General features: G+C 43.3%; 1 protein-coding gene across 1 annotated transcript in view; it reads right to left on the bottom strand.

Moving 5' to 3' along the window:
* The window catches only part of Hmgn3 (high mobility group nucleosomal binding domain 3), a 30,120-nt gene extending 10,226 nt beyond the window's left edge, over positions 1 to 19,894 (bottom strand). The window contains exons 1-2 of the mRNA XM_042687088.1: positions 19,714 to 19,894; positions 1,514 to 1,564 (exon numbers count right to left, since the gene is read on the bottom strand). Of these exons, the coding sequence (XP_042543022.1) occupies positions 1,514 to 1,564; positions 19,714 to 19,728 (66 nt within the window). The 5' untranslated portion in view covers positions 19,729 to 19,894. The remainder of the gene's footprint in view (positions 1 to 1,513; positions 1,565 to 19,713) is intronic.
* Between the last annotated feature and the right edge of the window lie 2,509 nt (positions 19,895 to 22,403).

Genomic DNA, 22,403 nt, shown 5'->3' with positions numbered 1-22,403 from the left:
TTGTCTAGAGAAGATTTTTGCTACTAATAATATTTTAAAAAATACAGAAACAAGATGAAATAAAATGTAAAACCAGTGACAACCTAAAACTATAATGTAGAAAAATCTTTAGGCTAAAATAATATATATGTTTGTCTTATGTCTCTTCTAACCAGTTTGATTTGCTTTCAGTGTAGAGGAATAAAAAAGATTACTGTTGCTGAATTTTACTGCATATAATCAATTTAAATACCAGTTCCTGAGGAGAAACCCAAATCTGTACGTGTCCAAATTTTAAACCTCTAAGGTTATATTAAGCCAACTCTCTTCAAAGTCACATTTGCCATTTTCTAAGGCTATGTAAGCACTTGTCATCTTTCAGATGTTTTTAGCACCTCTGTGATTACACACTTTGGATTACCAACTTCATGTTTATCCCAAATTCTGTCAGACAGTGGATGCTTGGTCCATAGATGGTAGAAACAGGCAGTTTTGTTTCTGCTTTTAAATTACTTCTTTGTAGCTTCTGGTAAAGATTTTCCCCTTTAGCACAATGAATTTCCTTGTATAGATCCTGTGCAAGGGTTTAGGTAGAAGGACAAATGCCTCTGAATTATTAACCACAGTCTGAATCACCCAATCAAAAGAACCAGAGACTAGATGCTGGTTTTGCCTGTCCTTTGACCCCTTTTTGTTTATATGCTCAAGCGTAAGAGCTGTAGTTTGCCACGCACTGTAAAGGTTTCTACAGCAGGGAATGGCTGTCATCACAGATACAAATGCATCTCATGTCCTCCTTTCTCATCCGTCTCCTTTCAGATGCTGGTAATTCTACTACAAAGGGTCAAATACAAGCATCTCTGCGAGGTGCTTCCCCTTCAGCAGCTTTCTGTATTTTAATCAGTGTCTTTGAATCATTACCTAATTTTGAATCACTGCCTAATTAGTTATCTGAAAGCCCTAAAGAGTTTTCCTAACTTAAACAAAGCTTTTGTGTTTTTTTGAGGTATTATATATCCTTTCATAGTTTTATTTATTTTTTACCTAAGACATGGACGGATCCTTTTAGCTCAATACATCTAAAAAGTAATTGATAATTCACTTACCGGAGCAGAAAATTTATGAGATCAACAGCTTTTCAGTTTCCTGCTATGAATGGCGCTCACTCTGTTCTCCTTGATGAATTTACCTATTATCTCATTCCTTGTCCAGAAGGAATTCTCAGTATTCCCTCTAACAGACAGCAGGACCAACAGATGGATGGGTAAACAATGCAGTAATCGGGAATACCTCATCAATATACTGAGTGAATCATATCCAGGCAAGAGAGACTACACAAAACCCTTTATCCAGCTTATGCAGTCTCAGCCATCTTATTTACAACAGTATTCACTCACACAGAAATGTTCTCCATAGTATTAAACACTGCCATTTTCCAGAATTAAATGGAAGATGTCAGATGTGTATATGTGTGTGCGTGTGTGCGTGTGTGTGTGTGTGTGTGTGTGTGTGTATAATATATATGTATACTTACCTCCCGTTTGGTTACTTTGGGTCCATCTTTGCCCTCTGCATTCTCTGGAGACTAGAAAAGAAAATTATTTCAGTGATTGTCTTTAAATTGGAAATTACATGCTATAAAAAAATGAAAAATACACAATGCTTATTTTAACTCCTGGGACCAGAGAAGCCAATAGATTGACTACAGGGAAAAGTAAGTTTAGGAAAGTATGTTACACAATGCGCGCGCACACACACACACACACACACACACACACACACACACACACAGACACACAGACACACACATAGTTGCTCTACTTTTAAAACAGGACTGGAAAAGGGGCCGTAAACCCTTATTCACAGCGCACTCCCGTCTCCCCAAGCAATTTTCGCTCATCTGTCATAAATGAACCATCAGCTAAAGCACAGGCACTCGAAAGCCAGTTGATCTGGATCCGTTTGCTTGTTTGAATCACTATGTCCTTTAAGATCAAGGATAGGAGGCGGCCAAGGAAGTCCAGGCCAACCACAAAGCTTCCAGCCCATTTTTTGATCTGATCTGCTGTATTTGTCACAGATTGGTATTTTTCCATCATCGGCCCCAGCATCTCTATAGCATGCCCTGCTGTGGCGAGATAGCCAGGCGCACGCGACCCCCAGCTGAGGCCTTTCCCAACGTTGGTCCTTCCCCTGGGCAGCTGTCTGTCCCCTCCCATGACAGCTCAGACCTGATGGAGACAAAGGCTGCACACAGCTATGGGAAAAATGCCTGTTACATGTTCCCTTATGTTTCAAAGAAAAGTCTACTTTTGGTTGGTAAAACACTTCACATATCCCAATATGTTCCTTCCTGCATGTAAGATAAAACAAGTATGCTAATTAGAAAAGGAAACTCCCTCTCACATTTTATGATATGACGGTGAATACAATACTCTTTCTCTAAGGCTCAAATGGGCCATGAGTACAAACAGAGCTCCCATTAGAAGAAAATACAAATAGCAAAATGACATTTGGCACCACACTTGGCTCAGCAAAGTAACACAGCTATATAGCAAGGCCTCATCTGATGAAAATGAGTGCAAAATGTGTAAGATTATAAAATTCACTCTTTCAGGGGGGCAGTTGTTCTCAAAGAACAACTTGAGTAAAGACACACAGCACAGGACAATGAGACAGCAATTCCAATTTTGTCAAAGTACTGATTTGACAAACTCTTCGAACATAACTAGACACAAATTCAGTAAATGCAAAAATATTTAAATGCTGTAACAATGCAATGACATTAAACATAGGCCATTTGGATACAGAAAACCTACATTAAAAAGCTAAGCACTGGTGGCTCACCAATAATTCTAGCTACTATGGAAGCAGAGAACTGAGGATCCGTTTGGAGACAACCTGGAGAGAAAAATCTAGAAGACTCTTATCTCTAATTAACTAGCAAAAAGCTGAAGTAGAATTATGGCTCAAGTACTAGAGCTCCAGCCTTGAGTTAAAAAGCCAAGGAAGAACACAAACCTCTGATGGAGGAAAGGAGCGAGGGAGGGAGGGAAGGAAAGAGAAGGGAAAGAAGAAGGAAGGAAATAAGGAAAGAGGAAAGGAGGAAAGAAGGAAAGAGAAGAAAGACTACATAGTATGATGCTATGGTTTAAAAGGCTTAGATAATAACATAGTAAGCAAGATTTAAGTATTAAGTGTTTATAATCTGTGAAAAATAAAAACGTTTCCAGGCAAAGGACACTAGGAGCCTTCTGTAGTCCTTGGACTATCTTCTCTCCATAACCACCCACATGACATTAGCTCCTGCTTCCCAAATCACCTGTCTCCTCCTCCAGAATGGAAACTTCTCTGTTCTGAAGGAAGAGGGCTTTCTTGCTGGCCCCATTCTTGCACAAGAATGCTCGTATCATGCATCTTCTGCCGTCTGTCAGTTGAGTTAGCGCAATCTCAGCAAGGCTGAGCATGTGAAGACCATTCCCACACAGGTTAGTTGGCTTTACTCAGTTCTGCAGTTATAAAACTCAATGCTCCTGAACTGGGAAGGTGGCTCAGTGGTGGAGAGCTTGCCTTGCATGCATGAGGCCCCGGGTTTGATTCCTCAGCAGAAAAAACCCAGAAGTGGTACTGTGGCTCAAGTGGTAGAGCACTAACCTTGAGCTCAAGAGATGAGGGACAGTGCCCAGGCCCAGAGTTCAGGCCCCACGACTGACAGAAAAAACAAAACAAAACAAAAAAACCCCAACTCAATGCTCCCCACACACCACTCTCTACCATGACTCTCGAGTGTACTATGAATGCTCAGTCTCATTCATTCTGGTCAGGAGGCTGGGACTGATCTAAGCAGTTTAGGAAGTAGCACACAGCTATTCAGAAAAGTTGATGTGGCAATGACATTTTTCTATTCTTTTCTAAACTAAGGGTTCACAACAGGCAATATGACCAAGAGATCAGTCTTTAAATGCCCAACTAATGATGTTTGTGCTGCATATACTTTTTTGTGGAGAGAGAGAGCGAGAACGAGAGCAAGAGCGGGAGAGCTGGTGGTTCCTGTCTGTAATTCTAGGTACTCAGAGGCTGAGATCTGAGAACCAAAGTTCAAAGCCAGCCCATGAAGGAAAAGTCCCATGGGACTCTAATCTCCAATTAATCACCAAAACCAGAAATAGAGCTGTGGTTCAAAGTGGTGGAGTGCTAACTAGACTTAAGTAGAAAAGCTCAGAGACAGTGCGTAGGCCCTGAGTTCAAGCCTCAAGAAGAGAGAGGAGAAAGGAGATTAGGGAAAAACAGTTTTTGGAAATGTCAATGACTTCAAATGTGAAGAACTGCAAGTGTAGACACAGCTGAGTTCTCTGGCAATCTCTCCACGTGGCTTTCCATTAGCGAGCTCATGCACAGTTCCTCTGGGGTCATGTACAACTGCGCAGAACATGCAGGATATGAACGGCCGTATGAAACAGGACAGTGGCTTGATCACACACAGGCTATCTGTCTCTTCAGCCATCCATGAATGACAGGTGATAATGAAATCAGAGGGTTTTGTTTAGGATCAAGTGAGAAAGGTTGCAGAAATAATCTCGTAACTTGTGAAGTAGTCCACTGATGTTATATGACAGAAAATATGCAAGCTCTTAAGGAGTTTTCTGAATGACACATGGAATTATACTCAGTCTTACGGCTGGCACATTTCTTTCCATCAGATTGTCTACCAAGTGGTCCCCTGGTTTGGCTGTGTAGGTTTTAATAGGTATACCTTTGGGAGGATTTACCATTGCAGTCTGACCCATCACAAAGGTCCTTCCCAGGAACCCTTACAGCGAGGAGGTCAAGACAGGAAGGAGGAGGAATGGTAGGAACGTTCACCATTTTCTGTCCTGCGTTTTATCTGAGGAATAAAGGACAAATAAAGGCGGGAAGGAAGGCAGGTGATTTAGATGCAGCTCAACCCGCTGGTGGGCTGACATGGAGGGTGAGGCAACAGGATGAAAACCAGAATGGCCCAACAAAAATGTCCACACACCTACCTGCTAAGTCTGGGTGGCACCTGAGAGCCAGCAAGTTGGCAAGGGTCACCACAGAGAGAGGGCAAGGGCACAGGGGAGAGACTGGCCCCCAGCAGCTGGCTCAGAACACAGATCTGGCCAAGCGAGGACTTGAGCTTTGGCAGGATTATTTTAAATTGAATGAGGTTGACCCAGGGCCATCCCACAGCAAGCAGGTAACTGGCCAGACACAAGCCAGAACCTCTGTTCTGTGACTGGAGCTGGACAATACACTCCCAGAAAGGTGAGATGAAGCAGAGTGTGATGGCTCCTGGGGTGGAGGGAAGGGTGGCAGCCCACTGAGGTTTGTGTTCATCCCAATGGAGGCCAATGGGTTTGTTCCAGGCCCTAAGGGGTCCTAATGGTTCTAAGGAGCCGATGTTGTGTAGATTCTAGTGTCTTCCAATGAATCAGGAGAGTTAGATGCCTTCTTTTTTCCTTTTTTTTTTTTCCCTGGGTCATGGGGCCTGACCTCTCGGCCTGGACGCTGTCTCTCAGCATTTCAGCTCAAGGCAAGTGCTCTACCACTTGAGCCACAGCGCCACTTCCAGCCTTTTCTGCTTAAGTGGTGCTGAGAAATCGAACCCAGGGCCTCATACATATGAGGCAATCACTCTACCACTGAGCCTTCTTGAGCTAAACATGTGGCATCCATGCAAGCCGATGTATATCAAGGTATGTCAAGTTGGCCGGGTGCTGGTGGCTCATACCTGTCATCAATCCTAGCTATACAGGAGGCTGAGATCTGAGGATGATAGTTCAAAGTCAGCCCAGGCAGAAAAGTCTGTTATTTCCAATTAACTACCAAAAAGCAGAAAGTGGAGGTGTGGCTCAAATGGTAGAGGGCTAGCCTTGGGCAGATACACCAGAGTAATTGCTACGTGGTTAGAATGCAGGCAAGGCATACAGGCCGTGTGGAGGGTGGGAACACAGCAGGGTTCAAACAACTAGAATGCTAAGGCTCACGGAGGCAAAATCCTTTACTGATCTATTCCTACAGAAGCTAACTTGAATATTTTATTATGCTAGTACTAGGATATGAACTCAGGACCTAGACACTGTCCTTTGGCTTTTTTTTTTTTTATTAAAGTCTGGTGCTCTACCACTTAAGCCCCATCTCCAGGTCTGAATTTCTCCTGGCTAATCAGAGTTAAGAAGCTCTCAGGTTTGTCTGCCTGGGCTGGCTTTGAACCAGTATCTTCAGATTTCAGCCTCCTGACTAGGGAGGATTGCAGCCATCAGCCACGGGCACTGACAGACTTGTACTTCTAAGAGTGCAGGCGACCAGGGCTGTAACTTTACAACTTCAGTGAATTTGCTGAAAGCCCAGAGCACTTAGGAAACTCAAGTGACCACTTGCCAACAGTCATAAAACAGATTCCATCTGCAGCCCCGGTCATCTGTGCCAGCATGCTAAAACTCCGGGCGAGGGGCCCTCAAGTGCTTCTTCTATCTGGAAAGTATCTATTACATCAAGGTGATTTCTCTCCCACTTGCTGGCCAATCGTTTTATTTTTACTACTCCAAATTTCTTTAAAAAAAAAAAAAAAACCCAAGCCTAGACTTCAAAGAAAAAAAAAAATGTACCTATCATTCCAATGATGAGCTTGCCAGTTATTTGGACACTAAAGTTCAAATAAATTCACCAAGAAAGACTGAAAGTTGTCTAATTCTGTCACCTTTCAGCTCAATTTAACACATAACCACTTGATTCATACAAGATTAAATTTTCCTCATAAATGAAGTTATTGCCCATGAAATTCTTATGAGTTTTTTTTTTTTTTTTTTAAAGTAACAGGTAGTTCCCTTGAGATGAAAATATTTCCAGGACATATGAAAGACACTGGCAATTTTATTCAAAGCCACACAGACTGTGTTTAACATCTACAGTGCTTTTCATTCATCCTATGGGTTCCATGTTTCAAATCCTCCAGTGTTGCACTGCGTATTTAATTTTTATTCATTTTTTTGTAGGACTGGTCAGAGCTTTGTGCTTACTCTGTAGGCCCTCTACCACTTGAATTAAGCAGGAGAACCTTTTTGCCTTGATTAGGCTTCAAATGAGGCCTTATGTGTATGCCCAGCCCTCCTGAACAACTATCTATCATGTATGCCTCCTACATAGCTGGTGTGACAGGCATGCACCACTATTCTGGATTTACTGGTTGAGATGGTGTCTTGCTAACTATTGTCCAGGCTGGCCTTGAACCACAATTCTCTCAGTCTCCACCTCCTCAGTATCTGGAATTATATAAGTGAGCCAGCATGCCCAGCCCTGAAGTGTCTTATTCTGAGGGTGCTGGGATCTGAACTTAGGGTCTCCTCCTTGCTCAGCCATTGATCTACCATTTGAGCTGTGCCTCCAGCTCTGATTTATTGTTGGTTATTCTGTGCCTGTATTGTCTTTCTAAGTAATCTCTGAATGTGCCAGATCATAGTGCATTAACAAAGACGGCTGGTATCATATTTCTTGACTACTATTTCTTCCTCAGCTTGGCTCGACAATTTCACCAGGTATGAACCCAAATTGTCTAAGATCACTGAAAACCAGCATGCCTGCTCCAACTCTCCAGCTCTTCAGGATAACAGTCACTCCAAGATGAACCCGTGGCTCAGGCCTGTAATCCTGGCTACTTGGGTTGGAGGCTGAGACCTGAGGATCAAGGTTTGACGCCACCTGGGTGAACAATTAACCAGCAAACACGGCAGAAGTAGAGCTGTGGCTCAAGTGGTAGAGTGTCAGCCCTGAGTAACAAAGCCAAGTGACAAATACTGCACTTAAACCCCAGTGCTGGCACACACCACACACGTGCACACACACACATATGCATACATGTGCACACACACATACACACAAAGACTTTAGATGAACTCAAAACAAGAACTCTCTTTTGAGAGTTACTTAGAGGGAATGTATTTCATCTAGATAACCAAAGAGAAGAGAGAATTTCACCTTTTCCTAAAAGATAAAAGTAAAAAAGGCACGCTCAAGTGAAATTTTATTAGAGTAATAGATAATTCATAATATATGAATAATGTATTTGAGACAAGAGAAATAGCTTGAACTATTCTGTGCCCTTTCCCATGTACATGCGTCTGCACAGATAGGACTGTGGAGACAAAAACCCAGCTGAGCCTAAATTCCTGTGTGGTTCACACTTGACTTTGGGCCTCAATTTCTTCACCAGTACAAGAGGAAGGAGCTGGGCCTTGGTGCCTCCAGTGTGTTTATCACTGCAGCTGCATCTCAGGGGAAAGGAGGAGGCAAGGGAGCAGAGGACAGGAGCAACATAGCTGGAGTCTGCATGGATGTGGTCCAGTGCTTTCCTCACGGCAGTCCTGAGAGGATAGACACCAGTGTTCCACCATGTTAGAAGCACAGAGTCAAGGCCAGGCACACAGGAACACGTCCAGATGACTCAGCGGCTATCTTCCTGATAAGTTGAAGAAAGTTCAGACTATTCGTAGCACAGCATTCAAGCAGCTGGGGTTCACCAAGGGCCTCAGATGTGGGGTACAGATAGTAAAGAGCTTTCAGGTTGAGAAACACCTTCTGCTGTGGCCCTAGCCAAGGCACACAGGATGGCCACGGGTGCTTACAGAAGCATCTCACTTAGCACCCTCCTGAATTAACAAACTAAAACGACACGTGATGAAGCAGGGCGCCGGTGGCTCACGCCTGTCATCCTAGCTACTCAGGAGGCTGAGATCTGAGGATCACGGTTCAAAGCCAGCCCAGGTAGGAAGGTCTCTCTTTTCTCCAATTAACCACCAGAAAACTGGAAGTGGCACTGTGGCTCAAAGTGATAAAGAGCTAGCCTTGAGCTGAAGAGCCCAGGCCCAGACTTCAAGCCCCACAACAAACCAGGGAAAAAAAGACATGGTAAGAAACGTAACTTTTACTATTCTGAGTTGTTAAATGGGCATAGATATAGATGTAAATTTTGTGTTGCTGTTTTTTTTTTTGGTATCACTCAAAACTAAAGACAAAACATGAACTCATTTTATAGCACTTTTTTTAGTGTGTGTGTATGTGTTTGTTTGTGTGTATGCACGCACACATGAACTAAGGCTTGAACTCAAGGCCTTGTCCTCTACTTCTGGCCTTCTGCTAATTAACTGGAGGTAACAGTCTCTCAGATTCCTCTGCCCAGGCTGGCTTTGAACCGGGATCCTCATATCTCAGCTACAAGCATGAGGCCCTGGCTCCTGGATTTTCAATGTGCCTTTGAATTGCTGTTGCATTTGCTATCTTCTCAGTATCATGAGATAAAACGAGCCAGTCTTAATATTCTCATGTTACAAATTCAAAGAAATCAAGCGATCTGACATAGTACTAGGCTTTATTTTTCTATTGTCCAGATATGAATCACCATCTAGCAAAAACGAAATACAATTGTGATGCTCAATAACTTTCGCAAAAACAGTCAGGTAGTTGTGATGAGCTCTACAAATGACCACTAAAAGAAGAAATTTAAAATTAAACCTTGTAATTGAGAGGTAAAATGAGCAATGAAAAGTAGGTTAAAATAATGCAATTTTTTTAAAGCACACATGGAAACCTAAGGAACTTTGGAAGGAATCTTCCTGTTGTTGACTTTGAAATAGCATTTTCCTATGTTTCCTAGTGTGACCTTGAACTCCTGGACTTCCTGCTTGTGCCTGCAGAGTTCTGGGATTACAGGCAGGTACCACCAAGTGCCCAGCTAGAATGCTTCAAAGCTTCACATTCCAAACACCTCAACTCTCCGGTACATAATCTCCCACATAAACCATGCCTCCTCCTCAGAATGCCTACAACGCAGAATTTAATTGCCTAAAAGTGAAAAATCACAAATTACAGCTAAAGAGAAGGGAAAATAGAGAAAACCTACGAAAAGCCAAGTGTAGATTTTCTATTTCTTTTCATGAGTTAAAATAATCAAGACCGAATTTGAAGAGAATACAAGTCCCTGATCACAGAGCATGAATCCTGATTATATATAAAAATGATAGGATAAGACAATGCAAATAATGTATCTTGACCTTAGGCAAGGTCAGCAGTTCATCCAACTAATGCAATGTGAAGAGAACAATGCGAAGACTTGATTCAGAGTTCCCATACAGAGAGCACTTCATCTATATACAGGGTTGCTTCCACAAACAGTAAAACATACAATTACAGCACAATACCTTGTATATATGTTGATTCCTCATAATTTCCTACATTTCTATTTAAGTAAGGTAGGTGCCTAATGAGTGGAAAACACAAAGCTCAGATCTGGTTCATACACATTCACTAGTGCTACTTAAATTTGGAAGATTATAATACAGATATTTCGATTACAGCCACTAATTCCTCCTAAAATATTAAACTTTGGGACCAATTTGAAACCCTTCACCATCTTCCCCATTCCTACCAGAGGACAGAGGCACAGTGTTTGCTTTCTGTGTGACTGATGGAGGCCTTTGCCTTGGGCACATTTACATGGCTTTATTTCTAGATGTGCCCACAGGATAGAAGACTGCCGGGTGCCCATGGCTCATGCCTGTAATCCTAGCTACTCAAGTGATTGAGATCTCAGGATCACAGTTCAAAGCCAGCCTGGGCAGGAATGCCCATGAGACTCTAATCTCCAATTAACCACCAGAAAACCAGAAGTGGCACTGTGGCTCAAGTAGTAGAACACTAGCCTTGAGCTAATGAGCTGAGGGACAATACCCAGGCCCAGAGTTCAAGCCCTATAACTGACAGACAAAAAAAAAAAGATAGACAACTACTGGATTTAATAAATACCATCCCCAACAACCCACGATTGATTTGACTGAAAAAGCAAAATGAACAGGAAGAAAAAAAGTATTCAACATTTTGATCTGGTTTATTTTCAACTCTGATTTTTCAATTACTCAGGAGACTAACATCATACTTCAACATACTAGATCGTAGGAAAGTGGACAATTCAAATGCTATTTATTTTAGTCACCACCTCCAAATTGTACCCAGCAGAGAAATGGAATATTTATTTAACTTTGGCTTAAAAAAAAGCAGCGGGTTTTTTTTGGGGGGGTGGGGGTGGGGGAGAATAAAGGAAAGGAAGAGTATTGAACTGATTTGCCAAAGCAGTTTAATCTTTATATGGAGATATTTTTCAACTTTCTTTTCTCAGAAAAATTAACCATGTGAAAAACGTACTAAAGTTTGTGTTCTTCTAAAAACAATGCAGTTATGTTGTTATCAAGCAAGGACTTTTATAACTATCATCCATCAGATGTCCCGGGTGGGATCTGCCTGCTTCCTCTCCAATGCAGGTGCCATTTGTCCTGCAAGATGAAGCTGAAAGGTTTGTTTTCATCAGTCGTTGGGCTTGAATACAGGACTTGTCCCTGAGCTTTTTCCACTCAAGGCTACTGCTCTACCACTTTGAGCCACTGCACCACTTCCTTTTCTGGTGGTTAACTGGAGATAAGAGTTTCACAGACTTTCCTGCCCGGGCTGGCTTTGAACCAAGATCCTCAGATCTCAGCCTCCTGAGTAGCTAGAATAATAAGCATGAGTCACCAGCACCCAGTGAATCTGGAAGTTTATTAGAGCCTACTATTTCATTGTAGTTCTGTGTGTGTGTGTGTGTGTGTGTGTGTACATGTGTGTATAAGCACACACACACATACACACACACCAATAATTAGGCCTGAACTCAGGACCTTGAGCTCTTGCTAGGCTTTGTCCACTCAAGACTGGCACTCTACTACTTGAGTTATACCTCCATTTCTGGCTTTTATCTGGCTAACTGCAGTCAAACCACAATTTGCAGGTCTTACCTCCTGAGCAGTTAGGATTGAGCCTCTTACGTCACCAGTTCTGACACATTATGGTTCTCTTCATAATTAATACCCTAATCACAACAATGGGCATTCTTCAGCTGCTCAGCCCATGCTTGGGCATGTACACTACCATTTCATTTGCTTGGGCATGTACACTACCATTTCATTTTAATTCCCACAAGACTATGAGGTAGGATATTTATTATTTACAGCTCAGGATACCATGTCTTTGGAAATTAGGAACACAAATCTCATGAAAGGTTAAGTAAACTGCCCTATATAGTTACTATACAAGGAATGCTAGAAACATATGGGGCTCTAGAAGGGAAAGTATGAGCTATTTTTCAACTGATTACTTTCTTACCCTGACAATAATTCATTGATTAACTTTTCAACAATCATCTACAGCATTTCCATTAAGGGTTATGGGGAATAAAAGACCAAAGCCTTCAAAAAGATGTCATGTCAGATCAGAAGGATTACACAACAAAATCAAAATGAATTAGGAACAGGAATAATAACCTGTGTAAAAACAATCAAGTAATCTGCATCAACTTAGAATTATGGCTCCAGATAACAACACTTAAAAAACTAATTAGTCAAGAAATGGAAATGACATTTTTTTATTGTACTGTTTGCAGTTATTTCTTTTTTCTTTTATTTATTCCCTTCTGTCACTGGTTTTGATTTCTGTACCCTTTGTCTTGTATAAGTTTATCTGATTTGGGGAGGGGAAGGGAAAGCACAGAAATGGTGGGACAAAGGGTGAGCTAATTCAACAACGGCACTCACTAGATACAACATTAGAAATGAACTATACAATCTGGGGGGCAGAGGGTCTGGAGGGAAAAAAGTGGGAGAAAATGAGGGAGGGAGTGATACTTTTCAAAAAGAAATGTACTCAATATCTTGACTTATATAACTGTTACCCCTCTATGCATCACCTTTACAACAAAACAAACTAAAAAAACAACAAAGATCAAAAAGCTATCATCCCTAGCTCTTAACAAGACAACAGCTTACCAACATTTCTTCTTTGAACAGAGTTTGGCCAGATGTTTGAATGCTTATAGCTCATAGTGTTCCTCCTTCATGGTTCACGACTGTGTTTGTCATGATTTATGAATACTGTCGCTTGTGCTCACCCATCCTGTCAGACCAGACATTCTTTTAACAGAGGATAATCTCATTCACTCTAAAATGCGATGAAAACAAAACTAAACAGTACTTACATGCAATTTCCCAAGGTGGTAAAATCTTGCACAAAGGTGGTACTCGATAAATGCTTACTTAACACGGAGAGAATAACATGTACAGCCCTGTCATTTTTGAGTTTTATTCAAATACAGGTTCCATAGCAATGCATAACTCAATTAAACTCAATTATTTATGGATGTCAGATCCTTTTACATTCAGACTGTGACACTCAATATTGCTACAAAGATAATTCTCAAGTAGTTTATACATTCAAATCAATCCCTATCAAAATCATAGAAGGGTTTTTTTTGGGGGGGGTGGGAAGGGGTAGAAATTCAGAAGCCGATTCTAAAATAAAGGGTCTCCTAGAAGAAAGAACAAAGCATAGGACTGGTACCACCAGATGTAAGATTATACTACAAAGCCAGTGTGATCAAGATAGTTTAGTACTGGTATCAAGATAGACTTGTAGATAATGGAATATAAGGGAAACCATGGGACCTATGTTTCTTTGGGCCTGGCTTACTTCACCTAATATAATTTTATACAATGAACAATCTAGAAATAAAGCTTTACATTGATGATGAACTGAGTTGGTCATGGGGATTACCTCATGGCCTGCATGCTGTCCCTGAGCTCTTGCTCAAGGCTAATACTGTGCCACTCTGAGCCACAGCTCTACTTCAGGTTTTGAGAGGTTAACTGAAGAGTCTCATGGACTTTCTTTGCCCTGGCTGGCTTTGAACCATGATCCTCAGATCTCAACCTCCTGAGGAGCTAGGCTTACAGGTGTGAGCCACCAGCACCCAGCAAAAAGATGGGTCATATAAGCAAATAGTGCTGGGGGTATTCACATTTTTAAAAAGGGGAATTAAATATTTTAGCTCACCCACAAAATTAGTTCAAAATGGGTCAAAGATCTAAATACAACAACTAAAACTGTACAATTTCTAGAAGATATCTGTGGTGTTAGGTTTATCACTGAGTGGATAAGGATTATTTTATTGTTCAAAAGGTACCAGGAAAACAAAAATGAGTTAGGCACCACGGCTCACACATATAATCCTAGCTACCGAGGAGGCTGAGATTTGAGAATTACAGTCCCTAGCTAGCCAGGGCAGACAAAGTGGAGACACTCTTTATCTCCAATTAACCAGCAAAGTAGAGGTATGGCTCAAGTGGTAGAGCTCCAGCCTTTAGTGAAAAACAGAGCAAGAGAATGAGGCCCAGAGTTCACATCCCAGTACCAGCTTTCCCAAGAAAAAGAAAAAAAAAAGTAAAGCTCAAGACTAGCAAAGAAAGTATGTAAAAATGGGTTGGAAGCAGGGCTCAGTTTGGTAGAGCACTAGCCACTGACCAACAGCTTCGGGTACTGAGTTTGAGTCCCAGTCTCGGACCAAAGGAAAATAAAAGAGTGTAAAATTCATACATTTGACTCTCATCTCACACGTCACTGTAACAAGCCAACAATCCAACTTTAAAATGGGCAGCGAACTTAAGATACACATGAAACTCGCTAACACAAGAACATTATTAAAGAAATACAAACGTAAAATATATAAAAGTCACCAATGTCTATAGGCAGAAATACACCACAGTACTAGGTTTGAGCAAGAAGCAACTTTCATATGCCTGGGAAAACAGTCTGGAAGTTTCTTTAAAATGTTAAATACTGCTGGGAGCCAGTGGCTCACACCTGTAATCCTAGCTACTCAGGAGGCTGAGATCTGAGGATCCTAATTCACTGCTAGCATAGGCAAACAAGTATGAGAGATTCTTGTACCCAATTAACCACCAAAAAGAAGAAGTAGAGCTGTGGTTCAGCTGGTAAAGTGCCAGCCTTGAGCAACAAATCCAAGTAAGAGTTTGAGGTCCTGAGTTCAAGCTCCAGTGTTAGCACATGTGTGCACACACATGCATGCGCACACACACACAAACACACACCAAGAATGTAATAACAAGCTACCATATGGACCTCAAAAAAATACACACTGAGCAAGACTTTTTTTTGTAAAATTTCCCAAAGGGCAAATCTACAAAATTAAGAATAAAACAGTATGCTGTGGGGTAGAGATGCAGTAGTAGATGCTGGATATAAACATGAGGTTGAGGTTTCCACAAAGCTTTGAAACTACACTGTGGGAGTACCTGAACAACTTCCTAATTTATTGCACACCACTGAATGATACAGTGAGGGTCCTACACTCTCACTTGGCTGTTTCTCTCACGGCTGGCACTCTTTACCACTTGAGCCAAAGCTCTACTTCCCACTTTTTGCTGGTTAAGTGGCCATCTCCAGTTTGTCTGCCCCGGGTGGCTTCACATATAATTGTCAGATCTCAGCTTTCTGAGTAGCTAGGATTACAGGAGTGACACACAGGGCATGTGGCTGAAGTTACGTATACACGGACTTCATGGTAAGTTAAGATCATCTTCAGTAAATCTTTTTCTGGTAAAGAAATTTAACGCCTGGGCTGGGAAGGTGGCTCAGTGGTAGAGTGCTTGCCTTGCATGCATGGGGCCCTGGGTTCGATTCCTCAGCACCACATAAGCAGAAAAAGCCAGAAGTGGTGCTGTGGCTCAAGTGGTAAAGCGCTAGCCTTAAGCTGAAAAGTGCAGGGACAGCACCCAGGCCCCACGTTCAGGCCCCACGACCGACAAAAAAAAAAAAAATTAATGCCTACCCCTTTTTACAATTACTGGAAGATGATTTTCTAAAAGTTTAAAATTAGCTGGGCACTGGTGACTCACACCTGTAATTCTCGTGACTCAGGAGGCTGAGATCTGAGGATCATAGTTTGAAGCCAACCACAGGCAGGAAAGTCTGTAAGACTCTTACCTGCAATTAACCACCAGAAAACCAGAAGTGGTGCTGTAGCTCAGGTGGTAGAGCACTAGCCTGAAGCAAAAAGAGCTCAGTGCCAGTGCTCAGGCAGGAGTTCAAGCCCCACAACTGATTAAAAAATACAAAGCTTAAAATTCAAATTGAAAAGCAAATTCTTATCTACACTGCTTCAGAGTGTCTATACCTCTCAACACTGTGTGTACTGTGTGTGTCTCTCCAGCACACACATTCCGCAAGTGCTCCCCTTCTTAGCACAATGCTTCAAGGATAAGGACAGGAACAGTACAAAGGATGGGGAAACTAGTTCGCTGATGCTCTCAGGCCAAGCCAATGATCGCAGGCCTCCCTGGCCTCTGCTTCTTTGTGAAACACTAGATCATCACTAGATAACATGACCACTGCAGGCACTAGCGGTCATGTGACCAGAACAGCTTAGAACTCAGCCACTCACTGTTCTGCCATTCATCCTTTTCCTGCTCTTTTGCTCCTTCCCTTCCCAGTATATAGCCAAGGAGACGCAACTGTAGCCTTTACAAACTCAAAAACAATGCTAGGTTCTACCATGCTTCAAAACCTAACACAGGGTTCCTTTTTTAAAAAATTGTTGTATTTAAGCTAAACACTGGTGGCTCATGCTTTTAATCCTAGCTACTCAGGAAGGTGAAAGTTCATGAGACTTCTATCTCCAATGAACCAGCAAAAAAAAAAAAAAAAAAAGCCAGAAGTGGAGGTGTGGCTCAAATGGTGGATCTTCAACCTTGAGTAGAGAATGACACATGAGTGCCAGGCCCTGAGTTCAAGTCTCAATACTGGACATAAAATCAGGTTTAACTAGCACACACACAGATATAACACATGAATAGTTGTGGGTGTATGCATATACATATCACCAGTTCTAAATATATAATCTTACATAAAAATGTTTTTAATATGGAAGATATGACCTTGAAGTTGTGTAACACATTTAGTCATGTTGAGATATAATTAGAGATATTCAAATGCCTGAAAACAGAACATGACTGATTTTCTCTTTGTGCACGGGAGTTCTTCCCACCCTTCAGGACTATCCCAACCTCAAACCATTTCCTTGTCTCTCCCACAGCCTTTGTGATGCAGGTCTACATACTTCACAGCATGCACACAGCTGCAGAACAAGCTGTGGGGGCCTGACAGCCTTAAAACAGGGCCAGGATTCCACATCTCCCTGACTTTGTTATCACTTTTTGCTCTGTAGAACTTAGAAACTAATAGTATTTCTTGATTTCCAGGCAAAGGTGAGACAAAAAAGCTAAGATGGGGGAAAAAAAAAGATATGAAGGGAAGTGTATGCGTGTGCATGTATGCACGACAGTGCTAGGGCAGGAAACCAGGGCCTGGACACTATCCCTGACCTTTTTTGCTCAAGGCTAGCATATTACCACTTTTGGCTTTTTTTATGGATCACTGGAGGAAGAATCTCATGGGCTTTCATGCCCAGACTGGCTTTGAACCATGATCCTCATATCTCAGCCTCCTGAGTAGCTGGGATTACAGGTGTGAGCCACCAGTGCTGGGCTAAAGGGTGGCAGTTTGAAAGCAATGTATATAATGCACAAAGGGTGGTTCTTTAGTCAAGGAAAACAACATTGTGGAGTCGTCTATGAATGCTTTGGTAGTTTCTTAGTACTCCAAAAGCTAAGACAGATGAACAACCCCAGGTCCCTGGGCTTCAGATACCAGCATAAAGTCTTCCTATTAATTAAAGAGTTCCTTCTTGGAAGAATGACTGGAGTCCTGAAGGGCACACACAGGAGCCTGTACCTAGGTGTTCCCCAGGGCCAGGATTCTTGGTAGGCAGCATGGGCCTTCCAGGGATGTACCAGACAGCTATCACCATCCCCTCTCAGCTAGCCACAAAAGCACATTTTGTCAGAGGATGCCGCATTTTCTCAGCATGGCCCTCAAAAGCCAAGGTCTACTTATTGGCACATAGGGAACACACATCTAATTTGCTGTTTATCTACACAGGTAACCATTCCTAGGGCAGGGGAAGTAGCACCAACTCACCCTGTAACTCATTTTTATTAGCATATGTTAATGGTATAAAGAGGCATCAACAGGACATTCTCAGAGGCATAGAATGTATTTCAAGCAGATTCATCTCCTCATTATACCTTTTAATACCTGCGTCTGGATTTCCCTTTTTCAAGAGTATGTAATAAATTTCACTGTTATTTTCATGTTGTGTGTGTACACTCTGCTCCTGCTACCTCTCAGTATCTTCTCCTTTCTCTCTTCCCACTGTTTCTCTCCCAGCTTCCCCCTTTATTGTGCTCATATCTCATTTTAATTGTTGTGTTACATCTAGATTCATACCTGAATGAAAACGTGAACTAGTTGTCTTCTAACTCACACCTTGATCACTTACTGTCTCCTGATTCCACTAGAGTTCCCAACCCACCACGTATCCTCAGACAAAACGCTGGAAATCAGGCCATCACCTTAATAGCCTTGTTCCAAAACCACCATCCTAGAAAAAATGATAGGGCTTTCGAAATTAAGTTTAAATATTGAGTTTGCTCAAGTCTCATCTTCTCAGGCCACCAGCACCTTCCTATTTCCTAATTCTTAAATTTCAACCACCTCCACAAGGGAAGAGGAGCAAAGACTAGTTGGGAGAGGATTCTGGGATATGCTACATCGGCTTCTTGGCTATTAACTAATGATCGGTGATATTTAGACAGTTTTTGTGCTTATGAACTCCATCCTTGATCAACCTATTCTGAGACATGAATAAAAGACTCCAAGTCATATGGTGCAGAGTAGGAACACATTGAATACTAAGCATTAAAAATACTACTTTAATTACTATGCCTTCTTTTTTAAAAAAATAGTAAGTGGAGAAGGTATGTTTGCCCCCAATTCTTAGTAAGAAGGCAAATGGTACTGAATTTTTAAACCTCCAATATTTTTAAATAATGTAATCAAACACCACCACCACCATCATCACCACCATCATCACCACCATGTCTCTGATGAAAGAGAATATTATTATTTGCAATAAGGCTTCCAATCGAATATTCCTCCTGGCTGACTTGAGATCCCCATTTTCTTGGGGACCCTACCCTTCCCTGACTGGGTCACTGCCTGCTCGAAACCCCGACCCTGAGCCACATCTGGGACCCCACGCGCGGTCCTCAGTACCCGCGCGGGAGCACCGAAGGGGAGCGGAAGGAGAGACTCCGAGCCGGCTCCCTGGGTTCGGAGGCTGGAGGAGCCCTGAGCGCCCGCCCCGCGGCCTCCCCGCCGGCCCCGGAGAGGCAATGGCCCCGGTCCGGCCCCGCTCGCGCCCTCGGCGCCCTGCTGGCTCCAGGCCCCGCGCCGCGGGCCCGGCCTGGCGGACGCGGGGAGGAGGGTGTGGGCGCGGGGTGGGGGTCCGGGCGGCCCTCCCGCCCTCCCCCGCGGGCCCCGCTCCGGGGTCACCCCGACCTCGGCTAGCCCGCCTCCCGTCCCGTCGTTTCTCTCCCCTTCCCGCTCCCCGCCGCCCGCGGGGCCCGGAGTTGGCGCGGAGGGAACTCCTCCCGCGGAGGGGGCGGAGAACCCGGCCCCGCGGAGGCCGCGGACCCCATCCCGGGAGGACGGGCCCCCGGACCGGGAGCGGCCGGCCGGAGAGGGCGTGACGCCGGGGACGGACGCGGGGACGGACGGAGCGGGGACGGACGGAGCGGGGACGGGCGAGGGCCGCAACAGGCATCCGGGAGCGCCCGGCCCGAGTTGCTCCCGCGCACGCCACCACACCAGCCGTGCGTGCGCACCGCCGAAGGCCTGGGCAGCAGCCTTCTCCCCGACTCTCCCTTTAGGCTGACTTACCTTTCTCTTCGGCATAATGACTGTGTGGTCGGGGGGGAGGAAAGTACAAGCCGCTGGCTGGGTCCGCGGGCGCCGCCGCCCCGCCGGGTGCCGCCTGGATGTGCAGTCCGCCGCTCCCTCCCGCACGTGGCACCGCGCAGCCCGGCCTCCCGACCCGCACCCCAGGGCTCCCTCCCGCCCCCGGCCCTCCACTCGCTCGCCGGCCGATCCTCCAATGAGGAGCTCCGGCCGCCGGACGCGAGGCTCCATTGGCTGAGGCCCCGTTCTAAATTCCACGAGGCCACGCCCATGTCCGTCCCGCCCCCGTACGCGCTGGTGTGATTTCCACTCCGCGGACAAATCTGCCTGGCGACTGAGCATGCGCAGTTCAACTAGGCGCCTCTGGACGCCCAGTGTCATTGTTTTAAGCTCCTTTTTTTTTTTTTCTTCAATTAATGGGAGCAGAGTGCAATTTCATTGGAAGGGAAATAAAAGAGTAAGGATGGACACGTTAACTTTCTAATGTGAATGTATGTGTAGCAAGTACTTTATACTTAATTTTGTGTGTGGGGGGGGGCGCTTGAACTAGTGGCCTGTGTGCTTCCCTTAGCTTTTGTGCTAGCATTGTACCACACCTCCATTTTCAGCTTTTTGGTGGTTAATTGGAGATACAAGTGTCTCAGATTTGAACCTCTATCCTCAGATCTCAGCCTCTTGAATATTTTGCATTACAGACGTGAGCTACAGCACCTAATTCTATCATTATTGTCATTTTTAATGCTTATGTTGTCCTGTCTAGTCAATGAGAATCTATTCAAATTAATGTCTGTTTCCCCACTTGTGATTGATAGATACCTACTCTCAGGCATTCACTAGGTGACAATGTGATTATACTCAGAAGAACTATGATAAAAGTCAATCTATTACTTTAGAGCTGCAAAAACGCTGAGGTTAGTAATTTTACCCATTAAAATAATAGTAATCATGAAAGTATCTTGGAAGAGAGTTAATTTGCCAAGAATCTGACAGTATTCTTAGCTCAAGGCTAGCACTCTACCATTTGAGCCACAGCGCCATTTCCAGCTTTTTCTGCATATGTGGTGCTGAGGAATCGAACCCAGGGCCACATTCATGCAAGGTAAGCATTCTACCACTGAGCCACCTTCCCAGCCCAAAGTCTGGGAAGACTTTTTTTTTGCCAGTCCTGGAGCTTTGACTTTGGACCTGGGTGCTGTCCTTGAAGCTTTTGCTCAAGGCTAACACTCTACCACTTGAGTTACAGCACCACTTCTGGCTTTTTGTGTTTATGTGGTACTGAGGAATCGAACCCAGGGCTTCATGCATACAAAGCAAGCACTCTACCACTAAGCCACCTTCCCAGCCCTCTGACAGTATCCTTAAGCCATGGAAGATACTGTTAATAAGACACATGATAAAGATGCTAAGTAGAACAATTTACATTGAACCGTTTTACTTTATGGAGATGTAAAGATTTTGATGACAAGGGTAAGATGAATTGTTTTCTTCTGTGTGATGAAAAGTGACACACAATTGACTTCATTATGCTTCTCAAGGCCAAATGGTCAGTTCACAACAGCAAACAAACTCGTGATTATTTTTATTGCACATAATAAAATACTTGTGATGAAATTGAAGCTTGCTAGGTGACTAGACAAAGTTGATTATGCAAAACATTGAGTCATTTGGGTCTCTTAGTTCCTTTACAAGTTCTGAAAATAACTGTTGAAAAATAGAAATAGTTATCTTTCTTTTGATGTAGATTGCACAGAACTGAGCAGAGCAGGAATGGGGACTGAGCAGGAATGGGGAATTGAGTGTTTTCTATGAGAAAAGCCTCTATTCTATGAAAGTAATTTGTTTCTTTTCTGTTAATCTTGTAAGAATTGTTTTTCTGAAAGGTTCCTGCTTTGGCCAGGTGGCTTGGGCTTTGTTAATTACATTTCAGTTACATCCTTTTCCTGCTGCACTTAAGACATCCTGTTAGAAGTTCCTTGAATGTTTGTTACATCCTGTGAATTAAATCACATCCTTCTGCAGATTGTGAACCTGAGCTCAGCCAATGTGAGCAGAGGGGTGGAGCCTTCGGGGTTAGCGATAAAAAGGGGGCAGCCTGCCTGGTCTGTGTGCTTGCTTGCTAGATGTTTTGGCTGGGGTGTGCTTTTCTGCAAATGTAAACTTTGCCTTGTCCAGTTTCTTTTGAGTTGGTATTCTGGGGAACCATCTAAGAAAATAACATCTCAACATCTCAATCTATATCTAATATTTCCCTTCTACTCTTGGTTTTTTTCAGGATCTGGGAAATCAGCTCAAACCTCTGCTGGCAGCACTGAAGGTAAGAGTAGTTTGCAAAGAGAATGATTTCACCCATCAGTAGAATTCTGGTTAGATTTTGCAAAGAGAATGATTTCACCCATCAGTAGAATTCTGGTTAGAGATGAACACACCTGAGCAGAAGTGAACATGCCACATGCAGGTCACCATGCCACAATTAGAAAATCTGGTTAGTACATTCTACTGAGCACCAACCACTAAGGTAGTTAAAGCTTCTCTGAAGGATGCTAAGACAGGCAATATTAAAAGAGTTACTACCCGAGGAAGAAATTAGTGAGCAAGCTTTTTTTTTTTTTTTTCCATCTCTAGATCCTTTGTTCTTTCCCACTAAAAATTACTGGAATCCTAACAGACCCCAG

This window comes from Dipodomys spectabilis, unplaced genomic scaffold (genome assembly GCF_019054845.1).
Source record: "Dipodomys spectabilis isolate Male_0828 unplaced genomic scaffold, ASM1905484v1 ptg000102l, whole genome shotgun sequence".
In the NCBI taxonomy this organism is placed as follows: domain Eukaryota; kingdom Metazoa; phylum Chordata; class Mammalia; order Rodentia; family Heteromyidae; genus Dipodomys; species Dipodomys spectabilis.
The sequence above is the reverse complement of the archived record's forward strand: the minus strand, read 5'-3'. Positions and strand labels throughout refer to the sequence as shown.